The sequence below is a fragment of the Pan paniscus genome, chromosome 1, assembly GCF_029289425.2.
Source record: "Pan paniscus chromosome 1, NHGRI_mPanPan1-v2.0_pri, whole genome shotgun sequence".
Lineage (NCBI taxonomy): Eukaryota > Metazoa > Chordata > Mammalia > Primates > Hominidae > Pan > Pan paniscus.
Window position 1 is genome coordinate 177,966,138 of NC_073249.2, and position 24,423 is coordinate 177,990,560.

The 24,423-nt window shown below is 39.2% G+C and overlaps 1 protein-coding gene across 5 annotated transcripts in view; it reads left to right on the forward strand.

Annotated features, from left to right (window-relative positions):
* LOC100967527 (AGBL carboxypeptidase 4) overlaps positions 1 to 24,423 on the forward strand; it is a 1,457,032-nt gene that overhangs the window by 1,118,911 nt on the left and 313,698 nt on the right. For all 5 annotated transcript variants that reach the window (XM_034964682.3, XM_008954952.5, XM_055093139.2 and 2 more), the window contains exon 6: positions 4,584 to 4,623. In XM_034964682.3, coding sequence (XP_034820573.1) covers positions 4,584 to 4,623 — 40 coding nt within the window. The remainder of the gene's footprint in view (positions 1 to 4,583; positions 4,624 to 24,423) is intronic.

Consider the following 24,423-nt stretch of genomic DNA (forward strand, 5'->3'; position numbering starts at 1 on the left):
GCATGGGGGAATAATGGATAATTCCTGGAGCAAGGGTGCTGGTGGACAATTCCTCAAGCATCCACTATAGACACTCTGGCAATCCCTGGATACCCAATTCAGAGGTTACTCCTGCTGACCTTAGAATCCCCACCCTCCATTGTCCTTATGAGGTCATACTCAGCATTCACCACACAGTGGTTAAGCAAAGAAATTGGTTTCCTCTGAATGTCCATGGGACACCATGTTTATCAGGGAAGGCTGGATGCAGGGGTCATACACAGCCAGGAGTCCACATATCTACTCCTGATTGATTCAACGCTGGCATACCCACATTCCTTCAGTAGTCCATAGAATCCCACACAGGCACACTTGGATGCATTCTCCTCCATCAAAATGTGGAATTTCTTTGTCTGAGATGAATGTCCTCTCCCCGACCCCAAACGCACATACACACACAAACACACACACACACACACACACAACCACTACTACACATGTGAAGGCTCTGCCTTCCTTAGACTGTAGCTTTTGGTCAGAAAGTGGTTCAAGAGTCATCAGGCCCTGTCTGCCTATTAAACCTGCCACCTACCTTACTGGCTTCATTTCCTCCCTATCCTACCATCCATATTAAAGGCTCTTATCTCTCTCAGTTGGCAACCAATTATAATAATTTGGTAATTCTTTATGTCCAACATGCCCCTCTCTGTATATAGCTGATTGTACATTATTGGTCAAATTCTATAAACCACGTGCTCTATTTTTACAAATGCCACACAGTTTTCATTGGCAATCTCAAATGATTGTGCCTGGTAGACTAGTAAGGAAAATTTTCACTTCATTTCAGTCCTTTTATTTTTGAATGACTTTGAGGGAATTATTTAAATATTCCAGTTTCTTAGCTAAAAATTGTTGCAGAGTCATTCTGGAACATACACTTTTGTTTTCGTTTGTACCTAGAACATGCAGGTTTTGTAATCCTGTTTTAAGAGCTAGAGGTTAAAACAACAGCCTACGCATATCTGCTTGTGCCACTAGGTGGTGCACACATATGTCAGTGGTCGGTAGGTTAAAGGGGCTTATCACCAGGTTAGTGTTAATTTATCACCACAGAGGTGGTACAGACAGTAGGAGCTGTAGGAGTGGGGAGAGATAGTAATCCTCTGGGCAACAGTAAAGAAGGGAAACCCTCCCAGAAGAGATGGATTGACAGTATTCCTGGCTACAGATATGGCAGGAGCAAAATCTTAAAGGCAAAGAACCCCAAAGATGTAGCAGGGGAAAAGTCTTGGAAAAGAAAGAGCATGTTTACTCTCCATGCTGATTAATTCCTAATCAACAGGGTCATTGCAGAGGCATAACAGCATAGTTGAAACATTTATTTGAGCTAGATGACATCAAACATTCCTTCCAGACCTTTGTTCTGGGAACTGGGGACACAGAGGTGAAATGACATAGCCCTGTCCTCAAGTAGGATCAGTGAGAAAGACAGACAATGAAGACGGTACATGATACTTTCTCCTAGTGAGAAAGACAGTACATGACAAAGACAGACAAGGAAGACAGTACATGATACTGTCTTCATTGTCTTTCTCACTAGGATCCTACTTGAGGATCCTAGTGAGATAGGCTTTGCAAGATGCATTGGAAGAACAAAGTGTGAAATTCTGTTCTGAGGAAGGGAGATAAAGTGGTTAGGTTTGGGAGGTGGTGTTCAAAGAAGACTTCATGGAAATCTTGAGGTTTCCATGGTTGAAATCTTCAGGAAGGTTGAAATCTTCAGGAAGATTTCAAGAGGGTAGACAGAGATGATAGCATAAGCAAAGGCATGGAGGTTTGAAAGGATAATGTCTGTGGATTTGGGGACTAGTTCAGTTGAGTTCAGCCAATACTTACTGAGGGGTACTCTGTGACATGTACTGATTTTACAAAAATTAATAATAGGTGTTCTAGGCCCTTAAGATGCTCCTCATCTAGTGAGAAAGACTGATACATGCACAGAAAATTAAAATGTGAGAGGATAGTTGAAAATGTGGTCCCTTTTAAAATCTGACTCTGTCCTTTGTGCCCCCAGTGTGCTGGCTACAGGTTCTCAGTGAGTTCTACACCAGAAGAGGGAGCCCGTAAGCACACTGCCTGGTTGCGTTTGGCTCCCAGTCACTGATGGCATTTCAGTCTCACTTGCTCATTTTAGAGTTGCCAAGTTTGAGGCCAGAGACAGAAAGCCAGGACACAAGCCCAGGCCTGTCTGACTCTGTCAGCTTTTCTTCCCTTTTTTCTTTAAAGAATCCTAGGCATAGAGTTGCCATTTAGCAATAGTTCTTAATTAGAAAAAAATACATTTCAGACAAATAGGCCATCTTCACCAACTGTGATCATCACAAAGTCAAGTGTATGAAAAAAGGACATGATAGATTCTTCCCTTATGTATGAAGAAAGTGCCAAGCCACATAGGTTGGCCTTGGCAAAGGCAGCTTAAGCCAGATGTCCCACTGGCCTGGTTCCGTGTTAGGGAAGGAAGAAGGTCTGGCTCCAGCGTTCCTTCTAGCCCACATGCGTGGATGGGTGTTTCATATCAGTGCTAGGATATGTTCTTACTGTGTAGATTAGTGGCATCTTAGAGTTGCATTGTTTGCTTGAAAATGTCAACTGGAATGAATTATGAGTTGGCAGGAAAACAGGTATGTGTGTTTGAGAAGGCACTGGAGGGATCTGGACCTCCTTTTAGGTACATGAGAAGTCACTGAAGCAAGGGGTAGAGAAATCTTACAGAGATTTTGACTGAAACAGATCAAAGTTGATGAAGAAGGAGGGTGACCCTGAGGAGAGGGAGATTTGAGACCAGGTCTTATGAGTAAAGGACAAAGGACCTGGGAATATATAGACTGGAGAGAAGACAACACAGATCTTCTTCAGCTCTCCAAACTATTGTCATGGACAATAGCTAGAAACAGTGATTGTGTCATCAGGAAGCAGCTTTTAACCTTGCTCAAAGTAGACCTGTCTAACCAAAAAAAGTAGTGGGTTCTCTACCAAGAAAGAAGATGAAACAGAAGCAGTTTATACAATTGGTGGGGACATTTAGGGGGTCCCTGCCCTCGTGGCAGGTCAAATCTCTGAACTTTAAATAAGTAAAATTCATGAAAAAGTAAGAGCCATCTTACATAAACCAAGGATCAGATGTTCTGTAATAATAACAACATCAATACTGCATAGATCTTTTTATTGAGAACCTTTTAAGTACCAGGCATCATGCTAGATGATTTATATTAATTGCCATATTTTGGACTCTAGAGTCAGAATCAGAACTGACCAAAGTTTAATCCTGACCCTGCCATTTAATGAAGACGTCTTGGACAGACAGTTTCTCCCCTCTAAATATCATGTCCTTCTCTCCTGTACAATTGCCAGGAGTATTAAAAAAATTGATACATCAAAGTACTTAGTACTGTGCCTGACCACAGTTAGTATTTTAAAATGTTTCTGCCTTCCCCTTTCTGCTTAAGCAGAATTTTAGGAAGCCATTCTTGGATAGAGGCAAGATAAAGAGGGAAATGCAGGGGAGGTAAAATATAGCAAGGCCTCCGCTGCACAAAATACTAGGTGATTGAAAGCTCCTGCAATTTGTAATCTAGAGCAATGACTCTCAAAATGGAATTTGTTTGGACCTCTTTTAAGAAAACAGAAACAGAGATTTCCAATACTATTTAGGGAAAATCAAGTGTAGGAAAGAGAAAGAGGTCAGCAGGAGGACTGGGACTTAAGGAACCCTGACTCAAGTCTTTAGAAGGGCTGCTCACCACTTCACCAGCTGCAGCCTCCTGTACCCACTTCTCTACCCTCAGGTTTTCATGGCATCCAGTCTAGGACAGTAGCTGTGCTGTAATAGGGAACAGGCCTTTTGAGATATTGATCACCTCAGGCTTTGGGGTATCCAAGGCCAGTTGCTTCCAAACATAAGCTGCCTCATCCCCATAGCCTAGTGTGCTAGACAAATATTATTCCGTGTGAATATTGTGTGGTAAAAAAGGATAAGGATTCAGTTAGAAAAGGAATGGTTGGTCATCACTAATTGAAATTGTTATAGTATTATGAGCAGACTTAAGAATGAAACCAATCTAGAAATATCTTGGTTAAAAAGAAGTATCTGGAGGGTGGCAGTACAACAGGCACTCAAGGCAAAGAGCATTGCCAATATATCGGACACTCAACCAGTGCAGCCAGTATAAGCAAAGGGAAATCTAAAGCTATCTGGTACAGAAGAATGAGCCCATGACTGGGAAACTGGAAAGGGACCTTCTCTGTGGCTCTAGGTGAGCCACATTCTGCTCAGGGCCTCATTTTCCATAAGTATGGTATAATTTGACTGAGAGACCTCTAAGCTCTAACCACCTACGCTTCCAAAGACAAAAAAAAAGCCCATCCATCCCCCTTTGTCTCTAGGGTACAAACCCTCTCTGCAGAATTGGAAGTGAGTACCACATTCCGTATGATTTACCCTGCAGTATGTCCAAACATCCTCTTTGCTTGTCCGCCCTGACCTGCTAAGCACAATTTTGGCTCTGGCTCAAATCAATGCCCTCACAGTGTGTTTTCTTTTGCAGCAACAACGAAAGCTTGACCTCCTGACGATAACCAGCCCTGGTGAGTAGGCGTGGTCCTTCTGCCTTTGCTTTTCCCTTATTTCTTGAATGATGCCTTGTTGCCTATCCAAATGCAATTCCTGCCCTTCTCTTTTGACTCCCTGAATGAACGGCAGAACTCTTGCACCATGAATGATTCTTCTCCTCCCCTACCCTCTGCTCCACAGGCAGTTTATTTTCTCCCTGCCAGCCCTGTGCTGCCTCCTCTTGACTATGGGTGGCAGGGCTGATACTCTGGATGTTGCTGCATATTCTAGGGTCAAGTTCTCTCCAAATCACTCATTGGATCCACTTGTCAAGGAAGTCTCCCGGTCCCTGAGAAATAAGTTTTAGAATCATGTGGAATGGAGAATCTGCTTGGAAGGTGCCATGGAATGAAGGGAGGATGGCTCATAAGATTGGGCCAGTCTGGGAGATTTGGTTGGCTGTGTAGAGGGTCAAGATGACTTTTGTCTCTCACTTTTAAGGGAAGGTCAGGTCCACCCAAAAAGCTGTGACCATGACCATGGGATTAAAAGGTCTTTTTTCCCCTCTATAGCTGACATCTGGCCTAGAAGAGGCTGAGCAGTTTAATTCTTTCAGAGAGGTATTTTACTCTGGTTTGGAAACTTAAGGCAAAATTGGACTAAAAGAGGTACAGTTCTGTCTTATGATCATGGGGATGATGGTGCCAGCAGGGTTAGTGAGCATTTGAGAGTTGATGTGGTGGTTATCTTCATCCATGGGTGATATTCAAAATATTTAACAGCCATCTGCTATGCTAGGCATTAACACTTTGGTTACTGGACTGTGGGGAGTTGGGGTTCTGGAGGAGGAGCTAGTGTGGCACAGTGGTCATACGGCAGGTTTGTGGGTCTCAGGGGATGACTAATTACCAATACATTTGGATATGTTTCAATATATTAGTAACCAGCATGGCTGAACTCTGTCAGCCCTTCCTTCCACAAAGCCTACCATGCTGTATCCATGGGCCAGTGCCTCACTTTCAAAGAGACTGAGATATTGCCCTCTGTAGTCACTATCCTAGCAATTATCTGGTCTACATAACTAGGGTATAAAAAAGTGACTGCAACTGTAAGGTGCAGTCACTAGTTTGGGTGACCTTACTATAGTTCTATACCTGATAGAACTCTTTGAGCTTGAGACTTCTGAAGAATAAAGATAGAATTAGTTCAAAAAAAGTTTACTCTATTCCATAGAATGATCTACATTTAACATATATATGATTAACATATATAGAAATTCCAAATCCTGGGCTGCCATGACTAGAGTGGCTCACCCGTATGACCTACCAATTCCTCCTAAGGTGGTGGTGAGGGATTATCTATGTCTGATACAGTTTAATTGCTTTTAATTGCATCCTGTTCTACTCCACAATACACTGTCCATATTGCCTGCTTCCACATCTGAGTTTATCAGGTCACACCCTGATATGATATCTAAGTATGAATTGGAGAGAGTTGTTGATCTGTCTTCAGTTGCTTTAGGGGGAAATCTTCAGGCTCTGTTAAGTGCATTTCTTTTGTACAACCTCTTTCTGCTCCTAATTACTACTTCACAAATTCAAGCAAAGTAGTTGTGACTCTTTAGTACAGTCCATTTAGACAGCTTTGGGATTGAAAAAAAAATCAGCACTGCCAGAGTTTTGAGTGGTTCATTATTATCCCTCCTCTTAGATGTGAAAAGAATAAATTCTGAGCCAGGGCATCCCAAAAGGTGTGTTGTGGCACACTGGTGTATTGCAAATGGGCTATGCTTGTGTGATATTGTGAGATACCGATTCACTCAGCTCTCAGGGACACAGGTAGGACCTAGCGCAACTGAAGCTCCCTAGGTGGTAGCTTCCACTCCAATGTGTCAGACAAATATTATCCATGTGTGCCATGACTTATAAAGGTTAGGAAGCACCATTGGATCATGCTATTATCTGGATGACTCTATTCCATGTCAAAAGGACTTTCATTCACTATCTTGTGCTATCAAATTCACCCCCATTCTACATCTCACCAGAAGCTGCAGCAGCTAGGAATCAACTTGCTACCTCTTTTGCGCTGCCAATAGGAGGTACTGGCTTGTCTGAACTCCTCCCCAGACCATCTTCAACAACAGAACTGCAGTGTGATGTGGCCAGTCATAGACTGGGAGCCTTCTGAAATGCTGATCAGGAATTTGAAAGCCTTAATCTGCTTGATACCTTCTTTAAAGTCTTATTTTGTTTATTGTGAATAATTTCAAATATGCAGAAAAGAATAGCGATATAATGAACAGCCATTTATTGCCCCCATGCCAACCCCTTGGCTTTGTCATATCAACATGTGTCTTATATGCCAGAGTCACCTATTTTTGGACAAAAATTATAAATGTAATTGAGACTATTCTATACTCCTTCCTAATACATCTTTGTCCCTTCACCCTACAGGTAATCACTGTCATGAATTCAATGTTTTTCCTTATCTTTGTATCAAAAAATATAACTGGTATTGCTTTACAAATTCCTGTGGTATCACACTATCAATGTCATTCTATGACTTTTTCCCTACTCATGATTATATTGTAGAGATTCACTTATATTGAAACACATAGCTCTGCTTCATGTATTTTAATTGCTGTTAGCTATTCCATATATGATTGAATTACAATTTATCCATTGTATCGATCAGAATTTAGGTTATTTATAGCCACTTGCAATTGCAAATAATGCTGCTTAGAGCATTTTTGTGCATGTCTCTTTACGTATGAGTATGAGAATTTCTCTAGGGAAAATGATTTATTAATTATATGCATCTTCAAATTAACTACATAATGACCAATTGTTTTCCAAAGTAATTGAACATATTTACTCTTCCAATAGCAGAATGTAAGAGTTTTCATTCCTCTGCAGCCTTAACACTTGAAATTGTCAGACTTATAAATTTTGCCAGTTGTCATGATGAACATGAAATGGTATCTTATTGCTGTTATAATATACGTTTCCCTAATTACTAATGAGATAGGGCATCTTTTTATATCTTTATTGTCCACTTTGGTTTCTTCTGTGAATTGATTTTTCATATCCTTTATCTGTATTCTATTGGGTTGTCTCTTTTTATTGATTTTTAGGAGTTTATTGTTCTGAATATCAGTACTGTGTCACTTATATACATTGCAAACTTCTTCTCCCAGACTATGGCTTGTATTTTTAAATTTTTTCCATGATGTGTTTTGATATATGCGAGGTTTTAAAAATTTTTTAAATGTAGTTGAATTTATCGATCTCTTGTTTTATAGGCTTTACTTTTGTGACTTATTTAAGAAATCCTCCCTATCTAAATATCATATTCTCCTGTATTTACTTCTAAAATTTCTCAAGTTTTGTGTCACACTTGGGTCTTTACTTGTCTCATTTAGGACTGATCTTTGTATATGAAATAGGAATTTATTTTTTTGTGTATGTATGGATAACCCATTGTCTCAGCACCATAAACCACTAGTCTATATTTCTACCCATTAGTAATTACATATCTGTCATCTATCAATTTTACTATATACAAAATCTATTTTCTTCTCGATACTATTGCATTGGCCTACCACGCTTAATTCTGCATCAATTCAACACTGTCTTATTTATAATAAATTCTAATTTTCATATCATCTTAATAATTTATGGGGAAATACCCTTGGACCTTTGCCTTTCATGCTTATCTTTTGAAAGCAACAATTAAATTTTTAAAATAATACAGTATAATAATCCTTATATTGTGACAGGTGAATTTAATGTATTTTCATTTATTATAATAACTAATATATTTAGACATATTTCTACCACTATATTTGTGTTTTCTGTTTATCATTCACTTTATTTCTTTTCTGCCTTTTAAACATTTTTATATGTTATCTTTTTTATTGCATTCTCTGTGGATTTGGATGCTATCTATTTTATTTCTAACCTTAACTGGTTATATGTGGATATGTACTTAGCTATACATTTTCTTACAACAAAGTCTACAGTTATTGCGACTTTCTAGCATTCTTTCAGCCACATAAAGGGCCTTACATGCTTTAACCACCTATTGAACACTGTCACCTAGTTATTCTTGTTTAGACTAAGTTAAACTTTTTGGAAAAAGGAAAACAATGTATTATTATTATTAGCTCATTGACTTTTCCTACATAGTTTATGAATTTTTGCATTCTTTTGTTTATTATATATCAAGCCTTTCCTATATTACCTTACCAAAGTGCATTCTTTAATAGCTATTTTAGTGAGAGTCCATGGTAACCCTCTTAATCTGTATATATTCTTGTTTTGACTTCTGTCTGGAATGATAACTTGGCTGGGTATAAATTTGAGTTTGAGGAGGATGTTCCTTTGAACTTTAAGGATTTTTTCTTTGTTTGGAGTATAATACCATTTATATAAGCTTAAAAGCATGCAAAACAGCAGTACATTTTGGGGGTAGTGATGTAACCAAAATGCAGTAGTGATGTATATGTGTAGTGATGTAACCAAAATGCAGGTTCAGTCACTTGCCATTTGCAGAGTCCAGTTAACAAAAATGAAGTCTGGTATAAAGAAAGTGACTTTTAGTCTGGGCACGGTGGCTCACACCTGTAATCCCAGCACACTGGGAGGCTGAGGCAGGCAGATCATGAGGTCAGGAAATAGAGACCATCCTGGCTAACACGGTGAAGCCCTGTCTCTACTAAAAATACAAAAAATTAGCCGAGCGTGGTGGCGGACGCCTGTAGTCCCATCTACTTCGGAGGCTGAGGCAGGAGAATGGTGTGAACCTGGGAGGCAGAGCTTGCAGTGAGCGGAGATCACCCAGCCTGAATGACAAAGTAAGTCCTGTCAAAAAAATATAAAAAAAAATTTTAAAGTGACTTTTAATCCCAAAACTATCTTAGGGGAAGAAGCCGGCACTTTTAAAGGAGAATGGCATGCAGGGGAGGAAGTGAGCAGGTTGGGGAGGTCCATGTGCTAGCTCTGGTGCTTTATCAACCAGGCAGTTGAGCTGGTGACTGCTTGTGCCTTCATGGGCAGCAGTAGGCTGAAAACTCCCCAGGTGGGAGAGAGTTTTATAGTGGGACTTTGAGTTATGAATCAACTGTGATCTCTCAAGGCAGTCTCCTGGTGGGAAGGAGTTCCTTGTTGGAGCTTCTAGGCACATAGTTAGATAAATTTGCCCTGTAAAGAGTGTCTGGTGAAGGGGCGGTAAAAGATTATATTTGCATTTCTACAGGGCTAAGTAGGAAGTAGGAAACCAGGGAAATGAGAAAAGAAGAGACAGAGAGAGAAAAATAAACTATCTCTTAGGAAAATGGGGGCACACCATTACAATCAGTTCTCCACTGCCAAGTTTCATTTCATTTTGATGGGATTTGGTTGTCACCATATTCATTCTGGCTACTCCCTGCTGAAAGGAGGCATAGTCATTGGGTGTCAGAATGAAACTGATCTATTTGGAGTTGAAAATATTGATGAGTACCAAGACTTATAGATGATAGTTTTTGCATTATGGTAAAAGGTCTGGAAAGTCACTGGGAAAGCCTGTCTTGCATTCCCATATAGAGGATGCAACAGCAGTAAAATTCACAGTGGAGAAGTATGCCTATTTTTTCATTGTCTTCCGGGATCCATAGTTGCTGATGAGAAGTCTGCCATCATATAATTGTTTTGGTAACCTATTTTTTTCTTGGGCAGGTTTCAATATTATTTTTTAATCTGAATGTTTTGCCTTTTCACTTTGTTGGGTCTAGATGTGAATTTATTTTTATTTATCCTGCTTGATACTCTGAGTATACTTTTCACTTAAGATTCTATGTCTTTCTTTAATTTAGGGAAATTATTGGCAAATTAACTCTTCAAATATTGCTTTTATCCTTTATTCCTTTGACTCTCTTCAACAATTTCTATTGGACAAATGCTAGATGCTATTAAGCAGCCCTCCATGGTTCTTAATTGATTTTTCATAACTTTTATTATTTTTGTCTTACTGCACTGATTTTGAATTCCTCACAAGTAACTTGCATTTATAAATTCACTTTTGACCATGTCTAGTCTAGATTTTTTTCTGTCTCTTTCAATATTTCAATGACTATGTTTTTTCATTTCCAAGATTTCTAATTTTATTCATACCCACCTGTTCTTGTTTTATTTCTGCCTGTTCTGTTTCATAATTTCTTGTTCAGTTTTAATGTCTTCATTTGTTTCTTTGAACATCCTCAATATGCTTATTTTAAAATCTTTGTTCCATAAAATAAGTTTCATCTGGAGGAAATTCAAGTTCCAATTGTTGATTTTGTTTAGTATCATTTTTAGCATTCGATTTCTTCATGTGTTTTGAAATTTTAATTTGTAATATCACTTTGAGAAGGAAATTTTCTGGTTTTCTCTTTTCTCACCCCTCAAACTCCCACTGTGTTCACATCTCCCTGTGTGATGGTTTTTGCAGTTGCCTGTACCCACATCTTCAGTATAGGACCTAGGGAATATTGAGTATATTGCAGATTCAATGACAAAAAGTTAACAGAACCATTGCATCTGGTTCCTGAGTCTATATTCCTCACCTCTCTATACCTACAATGGGTGAGAGCTATCTCCCAAAAGTTATGCAGCAGCCTTTTTTTCTAGGCTCCTTTCATGACAGGAGAGCCCCACCCAAGGTCCTTGCTCTAAGCAGAAGCTTATCTCTGATTCCCATCTCCTGTAGTGTACTTTTAGTCTCCCTTATCCCATAGGAGGCAGACGTCCAACTACTACTGTCTTCTTCTACATTCAGATTTCAGCTAGCCAGTAGCCCCAGAACCACTTACCCTTTTGCATTTCTGTACATTTGAACTTTGTGGTGATGTCTCCCACAATAGAGCCCAACAATATAGTTTCATTTCTTTTTTCACATATTATCCAATATTACTATTTGATGGGAATAAATGGGCTTATTGAAATATGAACTTATTTAGTCGTTTGGCCCAGAAGTTCAACTATAGTTTCTTCTTTACTTTTTAGAAAGTTGATTTTCCTATAACCTCGTCAGTAGAAGGGAGGCAATATGAGGAAGTACCGTATTCTTTTCCTGTCCAGGTAAAATCCTTACCAGCAGACTGAGGAGAGAGACCTATTTTTTGTCCATGTATACACAGTTGTAGATATAATTTTTAAAATGAAATTTGAATGATACCATATAAACTATTGTTATTCGAATGTAGTGTGAACATCTTCCAATATTATTTAATATTCTCTAAGAGGGAATCTTATATGCCTAAAAAGCATTCTATTCTATTTTTAATTCCCCTATTGTTGTATATTATTATTGTTGTTGTCTCCAATTATTTAATTACAAATAACACCACGGTGAGCATTCTTATATAAAAATTTTGGTCTATATCTCTAACTATTTCTTTAGGAAAAATTCCTAGAATAAGAATTACTGAGGAGAGGTATACATCATTCACTAGTTGTGACACTGAAGTAACAATTACATCAAATTGCAAAAGCTTAAAAAGCAAAGGCTTATTCACTCTTGGTACATGTCCCTTTTGGACTGCAGCCAGTTATGCTTTGTATCTTTTGTGTTCTAGCAGCCAGGCGGAACAGTCATCCTCTATTTGTAATATCACTGGGTGTCTTAGTTGGGGTTCACTAAGAAGCAGACCTTTACACAAAGACTTTAGTGCAAATTGGAGGTGATCCCAGAGACATTGGTAGAGGAGTGAGGAAGTGAGACAGGAAAAGAAAAAAAGCCAAGAAAGATTCATTATCAAGCAAGCTGCCACAGAGGGCAACTGGGACTTAATCCCACCGGAGAGCCCATGGAACCAGTGTGGAAAATAAGCTACATAGTTATACTTCTCAGGGACAAAGGAGCAGGAGAGAGGGTGGAGGTGTTAATTCCCTGACACTTCTGATCTGCTCAATGTATGCAATGACCAGATTCCAATGGTCAGAGAAAACCTTCGGGATGGATTTGCAGGTGTTGCCAGTTGGAAGTTATTCAACACATCCAGAAATAATAAGCTGGGAAAATAGGTTGGATTGTGGGGAGGCCTAGCATTTGCCATGTTAGTCATTGTGACAGAGGGAAAAGGGAGGGATGAGGAGCCACGACTCTCCCCTTAAAAACTCTTAGAAGGCGTCACTTCTGCCTAAATATCCTTGATCAAAGCAAGGATTTGAATTTATGGTCATATGACCATAAATTCAAATGGGTAGATATGTGCAATCTTCCCATAGGGAAGTGCACTGCAATGAGGATGACATGAATATTTTTCAATGACTAATATACTTTATCATACTTTTAGAAAGATTTTTATATTCCCACCAAGTTAAAAGTGCTGGTCATACCTTTTTTTAATAACAGCTTTATTGAGATATAATTCACATGCCATAAAATCCTCATTAAAGTGATAATTTAGTGGTTTTCAGCATATTTACACAGTCGTGCAACCATTACCACTACCTGGTTCCAGAACACTGCCATCACCCCAAACATAAACTCCATACCAACTGGCAGTCACTCTCAATTTCTCCTTTCCCCGACCCCCGGCAACCACTGTTATAACTTTCTGTCTCTATGGATTTGCCTATTGTGGACATTTTATATAAATCAAATCATACCATATATGGCCTATTGCGACTGGCTTTTTTCACTTACCACAGTGTTTTCAAGGTTCACCCATGTTGTAGCATGTATCAGCATACTTCATTCCTTTTTCTTGCCAAATAGTATTACATTAGATACACCACAATTTATTTTTTCATTCATCTGTTATTGGACATTTGGGATGTTTCCATTTGGGGATTTTACGAATAATCTGCTATGAACATTTGCACAAAAGTTTTTGTGTGGACAGATGTTTTTAATTATCTTGCATATGTACCTAGGAATGGAATTGCTAGTCATATGGTAAACTTTACAATAAAGATTTTGAGAAACTGCCAAACTGCTTGACAAAATCATTGCACCTTTTATATTCCCATCAGCAGTGGAGGACAGTTCCAGTTTCTCCACATCCTCTCTGACACTTGTTATTATCTATCTTTTTATTACAAACATCCTAATGGGTGTAAAGTGGTATCTCACTGTGGCTTTAATTTGCATTTTTTCTAATGTCTAATGATAACAAATGTATTTTCATGTGCTTATGGGCCCTTTGTATTACTTCTATGGAGAAATGTCTATTCTAATTATTTGCCTTTACCCATTTTTGATTGGACTATATTTGTCTTTTTATTGCATTTAAGAGGTTTTCAGAATATATATTCTGGATACTATTTTATCAGATGTATGATTTGTAAATATTTTCTCACATTTTTATGTGCTGTCTTTTCACTTTTTTATTGTTGTTCTTTGAAGCAAAAGTTTAATTCTGATGAAGTTTATCCATTTTTCCTTTTGCTGTTTATGATTTTTATATCATATCTAAGAAACCACTGTTTAACCCAAGGTTCAAAATGTACTCCTATGCTCTCTTCTCTTTTTTTTTTAGACAGAGTCTCACTTTGTCACCCAGGCTGGAGTGCAGCAGTGCGATCTTGGCTCACTGAAAGCTCTGCCTTCCGGGTTCACACCATTCTCCTGCCTCAGCCTCCTGAGTAGCTGGGACTGCAGGCGCCCGCCACCACACCCGGCTAATTTTTTGTATTTTTAGCAGAGATGGGGTTTCACTGTGTTAGCCAGGATGTTCTTGATCTCCTGACCTTGTGATCTGCCTGCCTCAGCCTCCCAAATGCTGGGATTACAGGCACGAGCCACCGCACCCGGCCCATACCTATGCTCTCTTCTAAGAATTTTATAGCTTTATCTCTTACATTTAGGTATTAGATCCATTTTGAGTTAATGTGTTTATATTATGTAAGGTAGGAGTCTAACTTTACTCTTTTGCATGTGGCCATCCAGTTTTCACAGAACTATTTGTTGAGAAGACTATTCTATCTTCATGGAATTATGTTGTCCATCTTGTCAAATTGTTATAGATATTTGGTGGAGTAAACTAAAGGAAAAGCTTTTAGGAATGTCTACTCAGAGTCAGAGCTAGGTTAAGCCCTTTATATATATTTTCCACATAAATCTCCCTGTTATACCATAAGGCAGTTATCTTTCCTGTTTCGCAGAGAAGCAAAACAAGCTGCTATGAGATTATATGAACTGTCCACGTGAACACAATTAATAAGTAATGGAATCAGGATTCAAATCTAGATCGGATTCTAAATCCTTTGTCTTTTTCACTGCTGCATAGAAATATCACTTCATCTGTGATATTATCCCTTTCAGTCCTCTTCCCCAGACAGAATTCAAGCTGACCCACTTTTCTAGGCATAAAGAAAGCCTAGAATGTCAGGGACATGATAGTCACTGGGTTTTTTTCACTAATGAGGCTGTGTTCTGAAGATACAATTGATTTCCTAAAATATGATAGAAACTTCCAGAAAAAAATCACAGCTAGATTTATTCCGTACTGCAAATATTCACAAAGTTCTTTATCCCCTCTTAACCTTGTTAAAGCAATACCTATTTTAGATGGTGATGGACTCATCCTGCTTCCCAGTACATGACAACTCTGGGCTTTTTCTCTAATTAAAGTCTCCTATGATTTGAACTCAGCCCTTCTGAGACTAAGGGAACAAGAGAGGCCAAACTAGATACTGCCTTATGGCCATTTTCAGAGCCAATATGAGACCTGCAGAGCCAGTCTAGCAGTATAGTGGTCTAACAGCCGAGGGGCTGTTTCAAAAACTGCATACACATCATTAAAACAGCTTTAAAATCATCTTTAGAGAAGAAAAATAAATTACTCCTAATCCCACAACCTTAGCACAATACAAAATCGAATTCTATTTATACATTTTCCCTTTTAGTTCTTGTCTATATGCAGAAACATATTTACATAATTGCAATCACAGTAAGTTTTATATACATCTTTTTTCACTTAACATTATTTCATAAACAATCTCCATGTTGCTATGTAGTTTACACACCATCTTTTTATCATCACTTTCTCTATTAAAAAATTGCACATGCTCATTGTACAAATTTTGAGAAACACAGAAAATTTATAATGATGAAAATATCAGTTATCTCCCAGAGGCAATGACTATTTAATATTTTAACACATTTACTTCTTTGCTTTTTTTCTCTGCATGTATAATTTTGTTTTACATAGTTGAGATCATATAGAATATAAAATTTTATATTGATTTTTCACTTAATATTACAGCAGAAATATTTTCCCATGTCAATAATGTTGGATATTTAACTTGATTCTTGTTTCTCTACCTTATGAATAATTTCTCAACCTCTGCATGTATGTTTTTGTCTATATTTTGGTTTATTATCCTAAAATAGATTACTAGGGATGGAATTACCAGATCTATGAGCATTTTAAAAGTATATTTATTCTTAAAGTCTCTAGTATGTTCCAATTTTTATTTGTAGCCTTATTTGCAAAAAAAAAGTTCCATTGTTGTGCATTATGTTATTTCTAGATGTTTTGCCCTTATAAATAACTCTACCATAAATTTATTTGTGCAAAAAGCTTTTTACTTTTTTATATTAGTTTTTTACTGGATATTTTAGAAATGGAATTTTTGGGTCAAAGACCATTAATATGTTTAAGGAATTATTGGGCCTTATTGCCAACTCATTTTCCAGAAAGGTTGTACCAATTAATACTCCCACCTCCATCCCCCAAAAAACTCCATCTCTCAGGTCAACAACAAAAAACATCACATTGGTGTTACTCGGACGATTAATTAAATCTGAATAAAGAAACTTCAGAATTTGAGAAATGCATAAAGGCAGGGAGAAGCATACATGTGCTTGTGGTCTCTGAGAGACAAACTAATTAGTATGTTCCTAAGGTATTTGTCCTGAGAAATCTATGAAGGATGCCGTTATTCCAGGGCTCCAGTGAAGGGATTGATCACTGGGAAGGGATCAGGTGTCCCATTTTGGAACACCCAGTTGAATGGACTGAGTTCTGGGAAGGTAGGGCATCGCAAGGCACCATAGCTGATCATCATGAGGGAGATCAGGTCAGGAAAGAACTAGTAAGACCTTCACTATTAGGCTGAAGGCAGGCCTCAGGCCTAGAGGAACTTGAATTCAAGACACAAAAGCTAAATTAAATTAAGGCACAGGGACTATATAAGTAGGATTCTTCAGTCCAAGCCTAAATTAGCTTAAGCAAAAATAGAGAACTCATTGGTTCTTGTAAATGAATAATCCACAAATAAATCTGACATCTTGTGCATCTTGATACAGGGCTCAAAGGACCCAATCTGTTTTTCTCCTTCTCTTAACTCAACTTTCTCAGTATTAACACCATTCTCAGGCCACATGTGGTCTCACGATGGCTGTAGCAGCTGCAGACTTTACATTCTCCCAAGTTCTAGTCCTAGGAAAAACAAGAGACTCACTCAGAAGTCCTAGCAGAATTTTTTATCACTTCTCATTCTGTGATTGAGTCATAATGAACCCATCTTTGAACAAGTATATATGTCCAGGAAAGTCTGTTGTGCCGATTGGCTGAGAGGTGGCTCATAAATACCACCCCTGAAATTGGGGGATAAACTGGGGCCTGGCATTACTTGAAAATGGCCCAAATTTTGCAATATTGAAATTTTGCAGTGACTATCTCTGTGGCCATTTTAAGCCAAGTATATGAATTATAAAGCCTGAGAGCAGAACAAACATGGATCTGTTCTGCTTCACTCCTTGTATCCAAAAAATTAAGGCTACTAGAGGCTCCACAGCTAGAATCTCTGGGCAGTGAAGGGACTTATCATCAGGTGGTTGTAATATCTTGGACCTACGGAGGGCTTTTCTGATTAAAGCCAGACCCATACCAGTGACCAAGGATCTTGGGAGCAGGCAGCAAGCCCTGGGGAGAGCAGACCACAGAGTCTAGGAGCTATGATTAACAGATATGGAGCAGGATGCCAGCCTTATTTATGAATCAAGATCATGGAGTAAAAGATTAGGAACCAGGTAGACCTGGGTTCCTATCTTGATTCTGCCACTTCTTAGCTCCCTGTCCTTATGAAAGATGTTAAACTGCCTTGGGGCTTAGTTTTTCATCAAATATGAATGGTGGCACCTATTTCATAGGGATGAAATAAAGATTAAGTGAGGTAATCATGACAATAAATCCCCTAGGACTTTATTATTAACATGTAAATGTAATGCATGTTAGAGGCTATGAGCAGGAGCTCTGTTGATAACACTAGGCCTTCTGCACAATGAGGTTTGAGAGGAGATAAGAGCTCATCTAACTTTAGCTGGGAGGATGCTGGTTCTCATTGGTTCAGGGATGGAGGTCTAAATCCACAGGCTGAAGGTCTGCAGCAGCATAAGTCTGTCTCTACACTTATGGGGCATCAGGGAATATCTCTTGTAGGCCAGTGTAATGTGCTGTGACCTGAAGCAGTGCAATTATAGTCAACCTAGCCCAGCCATGAGGTAGACAGACCTCATGGGAATCTGAAGGATAAAGGAAAAAACGATCAATTTTGTCATTGTAATTGATTTGTAGTACATACATATGTTATATGTTCGAATCCTCTCTCTTCTGCTTTCAGTTTGACCTTAGGAAAGCCTATTAAGTTTTCAGTGCCTTACTTCCATTTTACCATTTATAAAAAAGCAAGATAGTAATAATACTTCTTAGAGTTTTGTGAAGATTAGATGTGATGTATGTAAAGTGGCTAACGTAGTAAAGTACATGACCCATAGATTTTAAATAAACAGTTATTACTGTGATTACGTTGCTGCATCACAAATTACCCTAAACCTCAGCAGTTTCAAACATCAATAGATGTTTATTATCTCACACAGTTGTTGTAGGTCAAGAATCTGGTAACAGCTTAGCTGGATGGTTTTGGCTTGGGGTCTCTCATGAGGTTATAGTTAAGATGTCAGCCAAGGCTGTATCTATTTGAAGGGTTGAGTGGGGCTGGAGGATCATCTTTCCAGATGACTCATTCCTATGGATGGTAGGTTGGTGCTGGCTTTTGGCAGGAGACCTCAGTTCCTTGCCACATAGACTTCTCTGTGGGGCTGCTTGAGTCACAACATGGCAATTGACTTCCTTCAGAGTGACTAATCCAAAATAGGGCAAAGTAGAAGCTAAAATGTTTATTATGATCTAGGCTGAGAAGCCATAGCCTATCATTTCTATAATGTCCTACTAGTTATGTAAGTCAGCCCTATTCACCTGGGAGGAAACTAGACAAGGATGTGAATACTAGGAAGTTAGATTCATTCAGGGGCATCCTGGAGGCCAGCGCCAAAATGATAATGATGATGATTATGATTATCAGTATTATTTCTTTGGTTCCTTCAGACCCACTTATCTTTTCTCATTTCTCCAAGGATTTTCTTTTTCCCAAGATATGGCTTTTTGAGATTGCCTAGCCTCGCTTTTTGAGATTGGCAGAGATTTTGGAGAAAGGTATTAAGAATAATCTAGCTACATTTTTTCCATGAATAAACAGCTAAATTTGTCCATCTACACCTTCCTATCCTAACGTAGACCTAAAACTGTAAGAATGCTTGTTTTGGTAGTGAAAGTGTGAAACATTTTCTATTTGCTGGACTAAGAAAAGCAGAATTCTCTAATTTAGGAAAAAAGGTTATGTGCCCCAATGTCTAGTTTCCAGCTTATATCACAGTTCTTTACACACTTGGCAAATGAGTGTGGGGTTGCTACTGAATTCAGGCAAGTGTGATCCAAGTACATACATTAGGAGTTCCTAGAGATTAAGACCCATGGGCATGTCACGGAGGGTGGTACATATCCTTCATGCTCTGGTCCAAAACATCATCAAAGACAGTGAGGAGGATAGGCTAGAGGAATATGGGCATTTGGTCTTAGCAAGATTTACTGACCTGCCATTACTGGTGCTTACCCAATACTACTGGGACAAAAGAATAGAGTCTCTATCTCAAAAAGAACGAAAAGAAAAAGAAAGTCTAAAATGCAGTGGAAACTTTGAGATCAGTTAGGCCAGGGTCCAAATCTTAGATCTGCCATTTGATCTTGATATGATTTGGGGCAAAACACTTAATTTGTCAAAGCTTCAAGTCTTTCACCCCTAAAATAGCACTAATAATATTGACTTCATAGGGCTGTCATGAGCATTAGATAAGATAAAGTAGGTATCTGAAAAAAAAAAAAAAGTACGTATCTGGCACATACCAGAACCTTGGAAATGCTCATGTTGTTATGGGAAGTTCTTCTCTGAGGATGGTCACCACAGATATCTCTTTTTTTTTTTTTTTTTTTTTCTCAATAACTTAGCCACAGGATATTAGGTCATTCTCTGACATGCCAATAGGCTCTATGTTTGGCATTTGCCATGCAATTTCCTCCTGTCCAGATGGTTGCTGAATAATTGTCTTAAAAGCCTGATGCACTTCTCTCTAGAAACTGAAAAAATGAGGGAGGATCAGCCCAACCCAGATGAAGTCCGTTCTTGGATGGCTGGCTGGATGTCCTTACAAAGGATTTCCTTTCTGGTAAAGATTATACAGAAAACTGGCTTGTTAGAGGAGAGGTCTTAATTGCATTAATGAAAAGAAAACTGGTGGTTTTCAGCTATTTGTAGGGGAAATAAGACTTCCTTTTTCGTATCAAGGGCCATTTAATGAGTTCGTCAGGTGGGCTCAGTTCCAGCCTTAGACGGTGCATAGGGAAGCATCTCATATCACTTGATGATACTGTCTTAGAGGCCAGGTTCCAATTACTAACCCCCTTCCATGCTCTGGCCCCTGCCTATGTTTTGTTCCCTCAGCTAAACCAGCAGAGATTGTCTCAGAAACATGCTCGTGTTGGTCCCACTAAGTCCTCTACCCTGACTATGTTTTTTACTCAAAATCTCTTGGATCATTCTTTCCTTCCTTTCTAAAGATACAGAGGAGGGGCAACCTAACCACTTTCTCTCCACTGGGTTTTTGTTGCTTTGGGCTATTTAGTTCACTGAAGCCCAGACATGGGCTGCTGTGTAAGTGTTCTCACTACGGGTAAGGGCTCTGGTGCCACAGGACAAATATCAAAAAGTGTTTTAAAAAGGTATCCACTGCAGGGGGCGATAACAATAGCGCAATAATGACGACCACTACAAGTGGTTTTCATATAGCACATTACAATGGACAAGGTGATTTTTCAACCAACATTTTGCTTAAACAGCAAAACAACCATATGAAGTAGGCATCTGAGTCCTATTTTTGCCATTGAAGCTCAGAGAAATAAAAAGATTTGTCTATGGTTCACATGGCTTCTAGGTGGAAAAGTCAGAGTTTGAACCCAAGTTTTCCGACTCAAAATCCAATGAACTTCTGATTTCTCAGCTGCCTTCCTAATCACGGATGCTGGTTCATCCAGAGGTTGCTGAGATATTAGAAGAAAAACTGAATGGGTGGGAGGCTGAGGCAGGCAGATCGCTTGAGCCCAGGAGTTTGAGATCAGCCTGGGCAACATGGTGAAACCCCGTCTCTACAGAAAATTAGTCAGGTGTGGTGGCACATGCCAGTAGTCCCAGCTACTTGGGAGGTTGGTGTGGGAGGATCACCTGAGCTTGGGAAGTTGAGGTTGCAGTGAGCCGAGATCACACCACTGCATTCTAGCCTGGGTGACAGAGTGAGACCTAGGCTGAAAACAAAAACAAAACCAAACAAAAAAATGAATGGACAAATGAGCCATTTACTGCAGAAATGAGTATTGGGATGAGATAGTCATGGGGCCTGAGACAAGAGTCTGGCTACAGAAAATTAGGCAAAAAGGTCAGAGCAAATGCAGACAGCAAACCTTACCCACGAATTTACTAACCCAGTACTTCTTCCATCTGCTGTCCCTACCCTTACCTGACCACGAAGCCAGAATGATTCTGGGATCTGACAGCTGCAAACAGGGCTAAGTCACCTCAGTTGAAGGGATGGGTTGCTATAGTGCCTGGGGCCTAGAGCCAAGCAGATCATCACTACTTGGTGAGTTTAGGAATCCATTGATAGGTAAAATCCTCCATTTGTTCTCAAAGTATAGTCCGTGAATCATTTGTAACAAAATTACCTAGAGTTTTTATTTGTTATTTCAGGCTAGTTAACCACTGAAGCCCAGACAGGGGCTGCTGGGAGAGTGTTCTCACTATATGTGGAGTCTGTGGTACCAAAAGACAAATATCAAAAACTGTTTTATTTTTTATTTTCTTATTTAATTTTATTTTTTGAGATGGAGTCTTGCTCTCTCACCCAGGCTGGAGTGCAGTGGTGCGATCTTGGCTCACAGCAACCTCTGCCTCCCCGGTTCCAGCGATTTTCCTGCCTCAGCCTGCCAAGTAGCTGGGACTACAGGCACATGCCACCACACCCAGCTAATTTTTATATTTTTAGTAGAGACAGGGTTTCACCATGTTGGCCAGGCTAGTCTTGAGCTCCTGACCTCAAGTGATTCGTCCACTTCGGCCTCCCAAAGTGCTGGGATTACAGGCGTGAGCCACCGCCCCCAGTCTCAAAAAGTGTTTTAAATAATTATGTAGTGAGTGAACAAGAAAAGGGTGACTAGTATGATTGTCATCCTAGAAGCAGCAGATAAATAGTGAGAAGCAGTGAAGGTGGGAGTGAGGAGTAGATGGTAAGAAGCAAAGGAGAGGTAGCTAGAACACTGTTACTCAAAGTGTCATCCATGGACTGGTGCCAGAGTGTAAACTGTCCACAATGAGATAAATATAGAAATTGAGAGAAAGCATTTAGAAACTTTAATAGCAGTTTTACATTGCTGCAGCATAATATTTATGACCAGCATACTTTTTCAAAATGTCAGCTTATGATGAATTGGAAAGAGAGAGGCACTGTTGAAACATCGGCCAATATATAAATGCAGTTGTATGCACTCTTTATACATGCTTGTACCAGTGCTTTAGGTTTGAAAAAAATAAAGGCAAAGGCCAGTTTTTACCACAAGGCCTGGCACATAGCAGGGGCTTAGAAATAAACTTAATAAGGAGGCCATTTTCGTCTTAGTCAGCTATCAACCTAAGTCTTGCAAAGGGTGACCCATTCCACCAGCCTGAAGTCTGAAGTACTGCTCCTGCCTTCTTCATTATTTTCCTTTCCACATCTGGCTGTTCTAGGCAGGTTTAACTTTTGCAGAAGCTGGGGTTCCCCTCCCAGCCCACCTGGAGCCTAAGTGGTGTTTGGTAAAGTTTAAACAACCCCATGTAGGGTGGTTGAAAAGCAATCTCCATTTCTTTTGAATAAGAAGAAGAAAGGGGAAAAAGGTGCTGCCATCTTTCTTTTAGTTGCTCATTAGGATTCTGGGTTACAGCGATGTTGCCTGGCCACTCTAATTGGATCTGTGCGCACACAGGTCTGTGCGGCTCCATTGAACGTTGACATTTCTAACTAACTGACCTTTTCAGGACCACTGGTACTCCTATAATGAGTGTGCAGCAGCATTGTGTGGACACAATACGGCAGACTTCACAGTGCCCAAAGAATGCAGGATTGAAAACTATTCAGAATTCCCAATCTCGAGTTAGCAAAATGAGAAAATTGGATCCCAACATTCATCAGCATGTTATTTTGCAGGTATCGATTTCAATGCCCTTTCATTTCTTTCGGAAAAAAAAAATGTTGTATTATAGAGATCTAAATTAACTTTTGTTCTGTTATTTTCCCCCTGTACCTATAAAAAGGTCAAATGCATTCATAAGGCCGAGATAGATTTGCCAGATATAAAGCACTGAGATAGCAATCAACCTTCAAATAACCTTTAAGGAGACATTGGCTCTTCCATGAACAATAACTGATGTACTCATTAAAGCCATGAAATACTTTATGGCTTCACCTGAAGAACAGTTATAGGGCCAGTGGCAAAAATATGTCATTTAGAACAATGAGATAATGACTCAGACATTGAAATAGTTGTAGTCCGCCCATTAAGTCACTGGGACAGTAAGGGAACTTGGAAAGGAAACTGACATGATGTGAAAGGGGAATAGTGGTTTTCACCGTAGCCAGCAGGGACAAGATAGGCTGAGCCCAAACAGGAAAGAATATGATTTCTCAGTGTCCCCTGGCTTCACAGTAGAAAATTAGAACCTTTTTTTTTTCTTCACATAAATGCTGAAGGAACATAATGGATTTATTAGGGCCACTTTCTTCCCTCTGAGAAAGAGGGTATGGAGCAGGAAGCAGCTACAAGTGGCAGTTCTTCTGATGAGACAATGCCAACAGTGAGTGGGTGTGTGGCCCTTCTGCTAATGTTCCTTTGAGAATTATGTTTTTCTATTAATGTGTACCAATCCTAGAATCAGGCCACCATAGAACTATATTCTATAAGCATTTATGAGCACAGACTGTGTACCAGGTTCTGTGTTTGGTACTGAAAGGGATGTAAAAGATCATTTAATTTCATTTCAATTGAACTAAGTTTAATTCAACCCAATACATATTTCTTAAATATTTGTGTTCAGAACTAGATATAAAGAGACAAAAAAGACACAGTCTCTGTCCCCAAGACATTTATAGTCCAGGACTCCTTGTACTCACTTTGAAGATGAGAAAAGGAATTAATACTGAGGGTCTCCTTCAAAGTACTTTACTCTGCTAGGTACTATACGTTTTATTATCTAAATCCTAGTTGCCGTCTTATAATTGTAAATATCAAATCCTATTTTAGAGAAGAAGCAGCTAAGATTTAGGTTGTGTGATTCACTCAGGATCATCCAGCTGAGATTCACTCAGGATCGTAAGTGGCTGAGAACGCCGATTCTAAAATACAGGCTTTTTTTTTTTTTTGCCTCATTTCTTTATGAAAGTGCCTT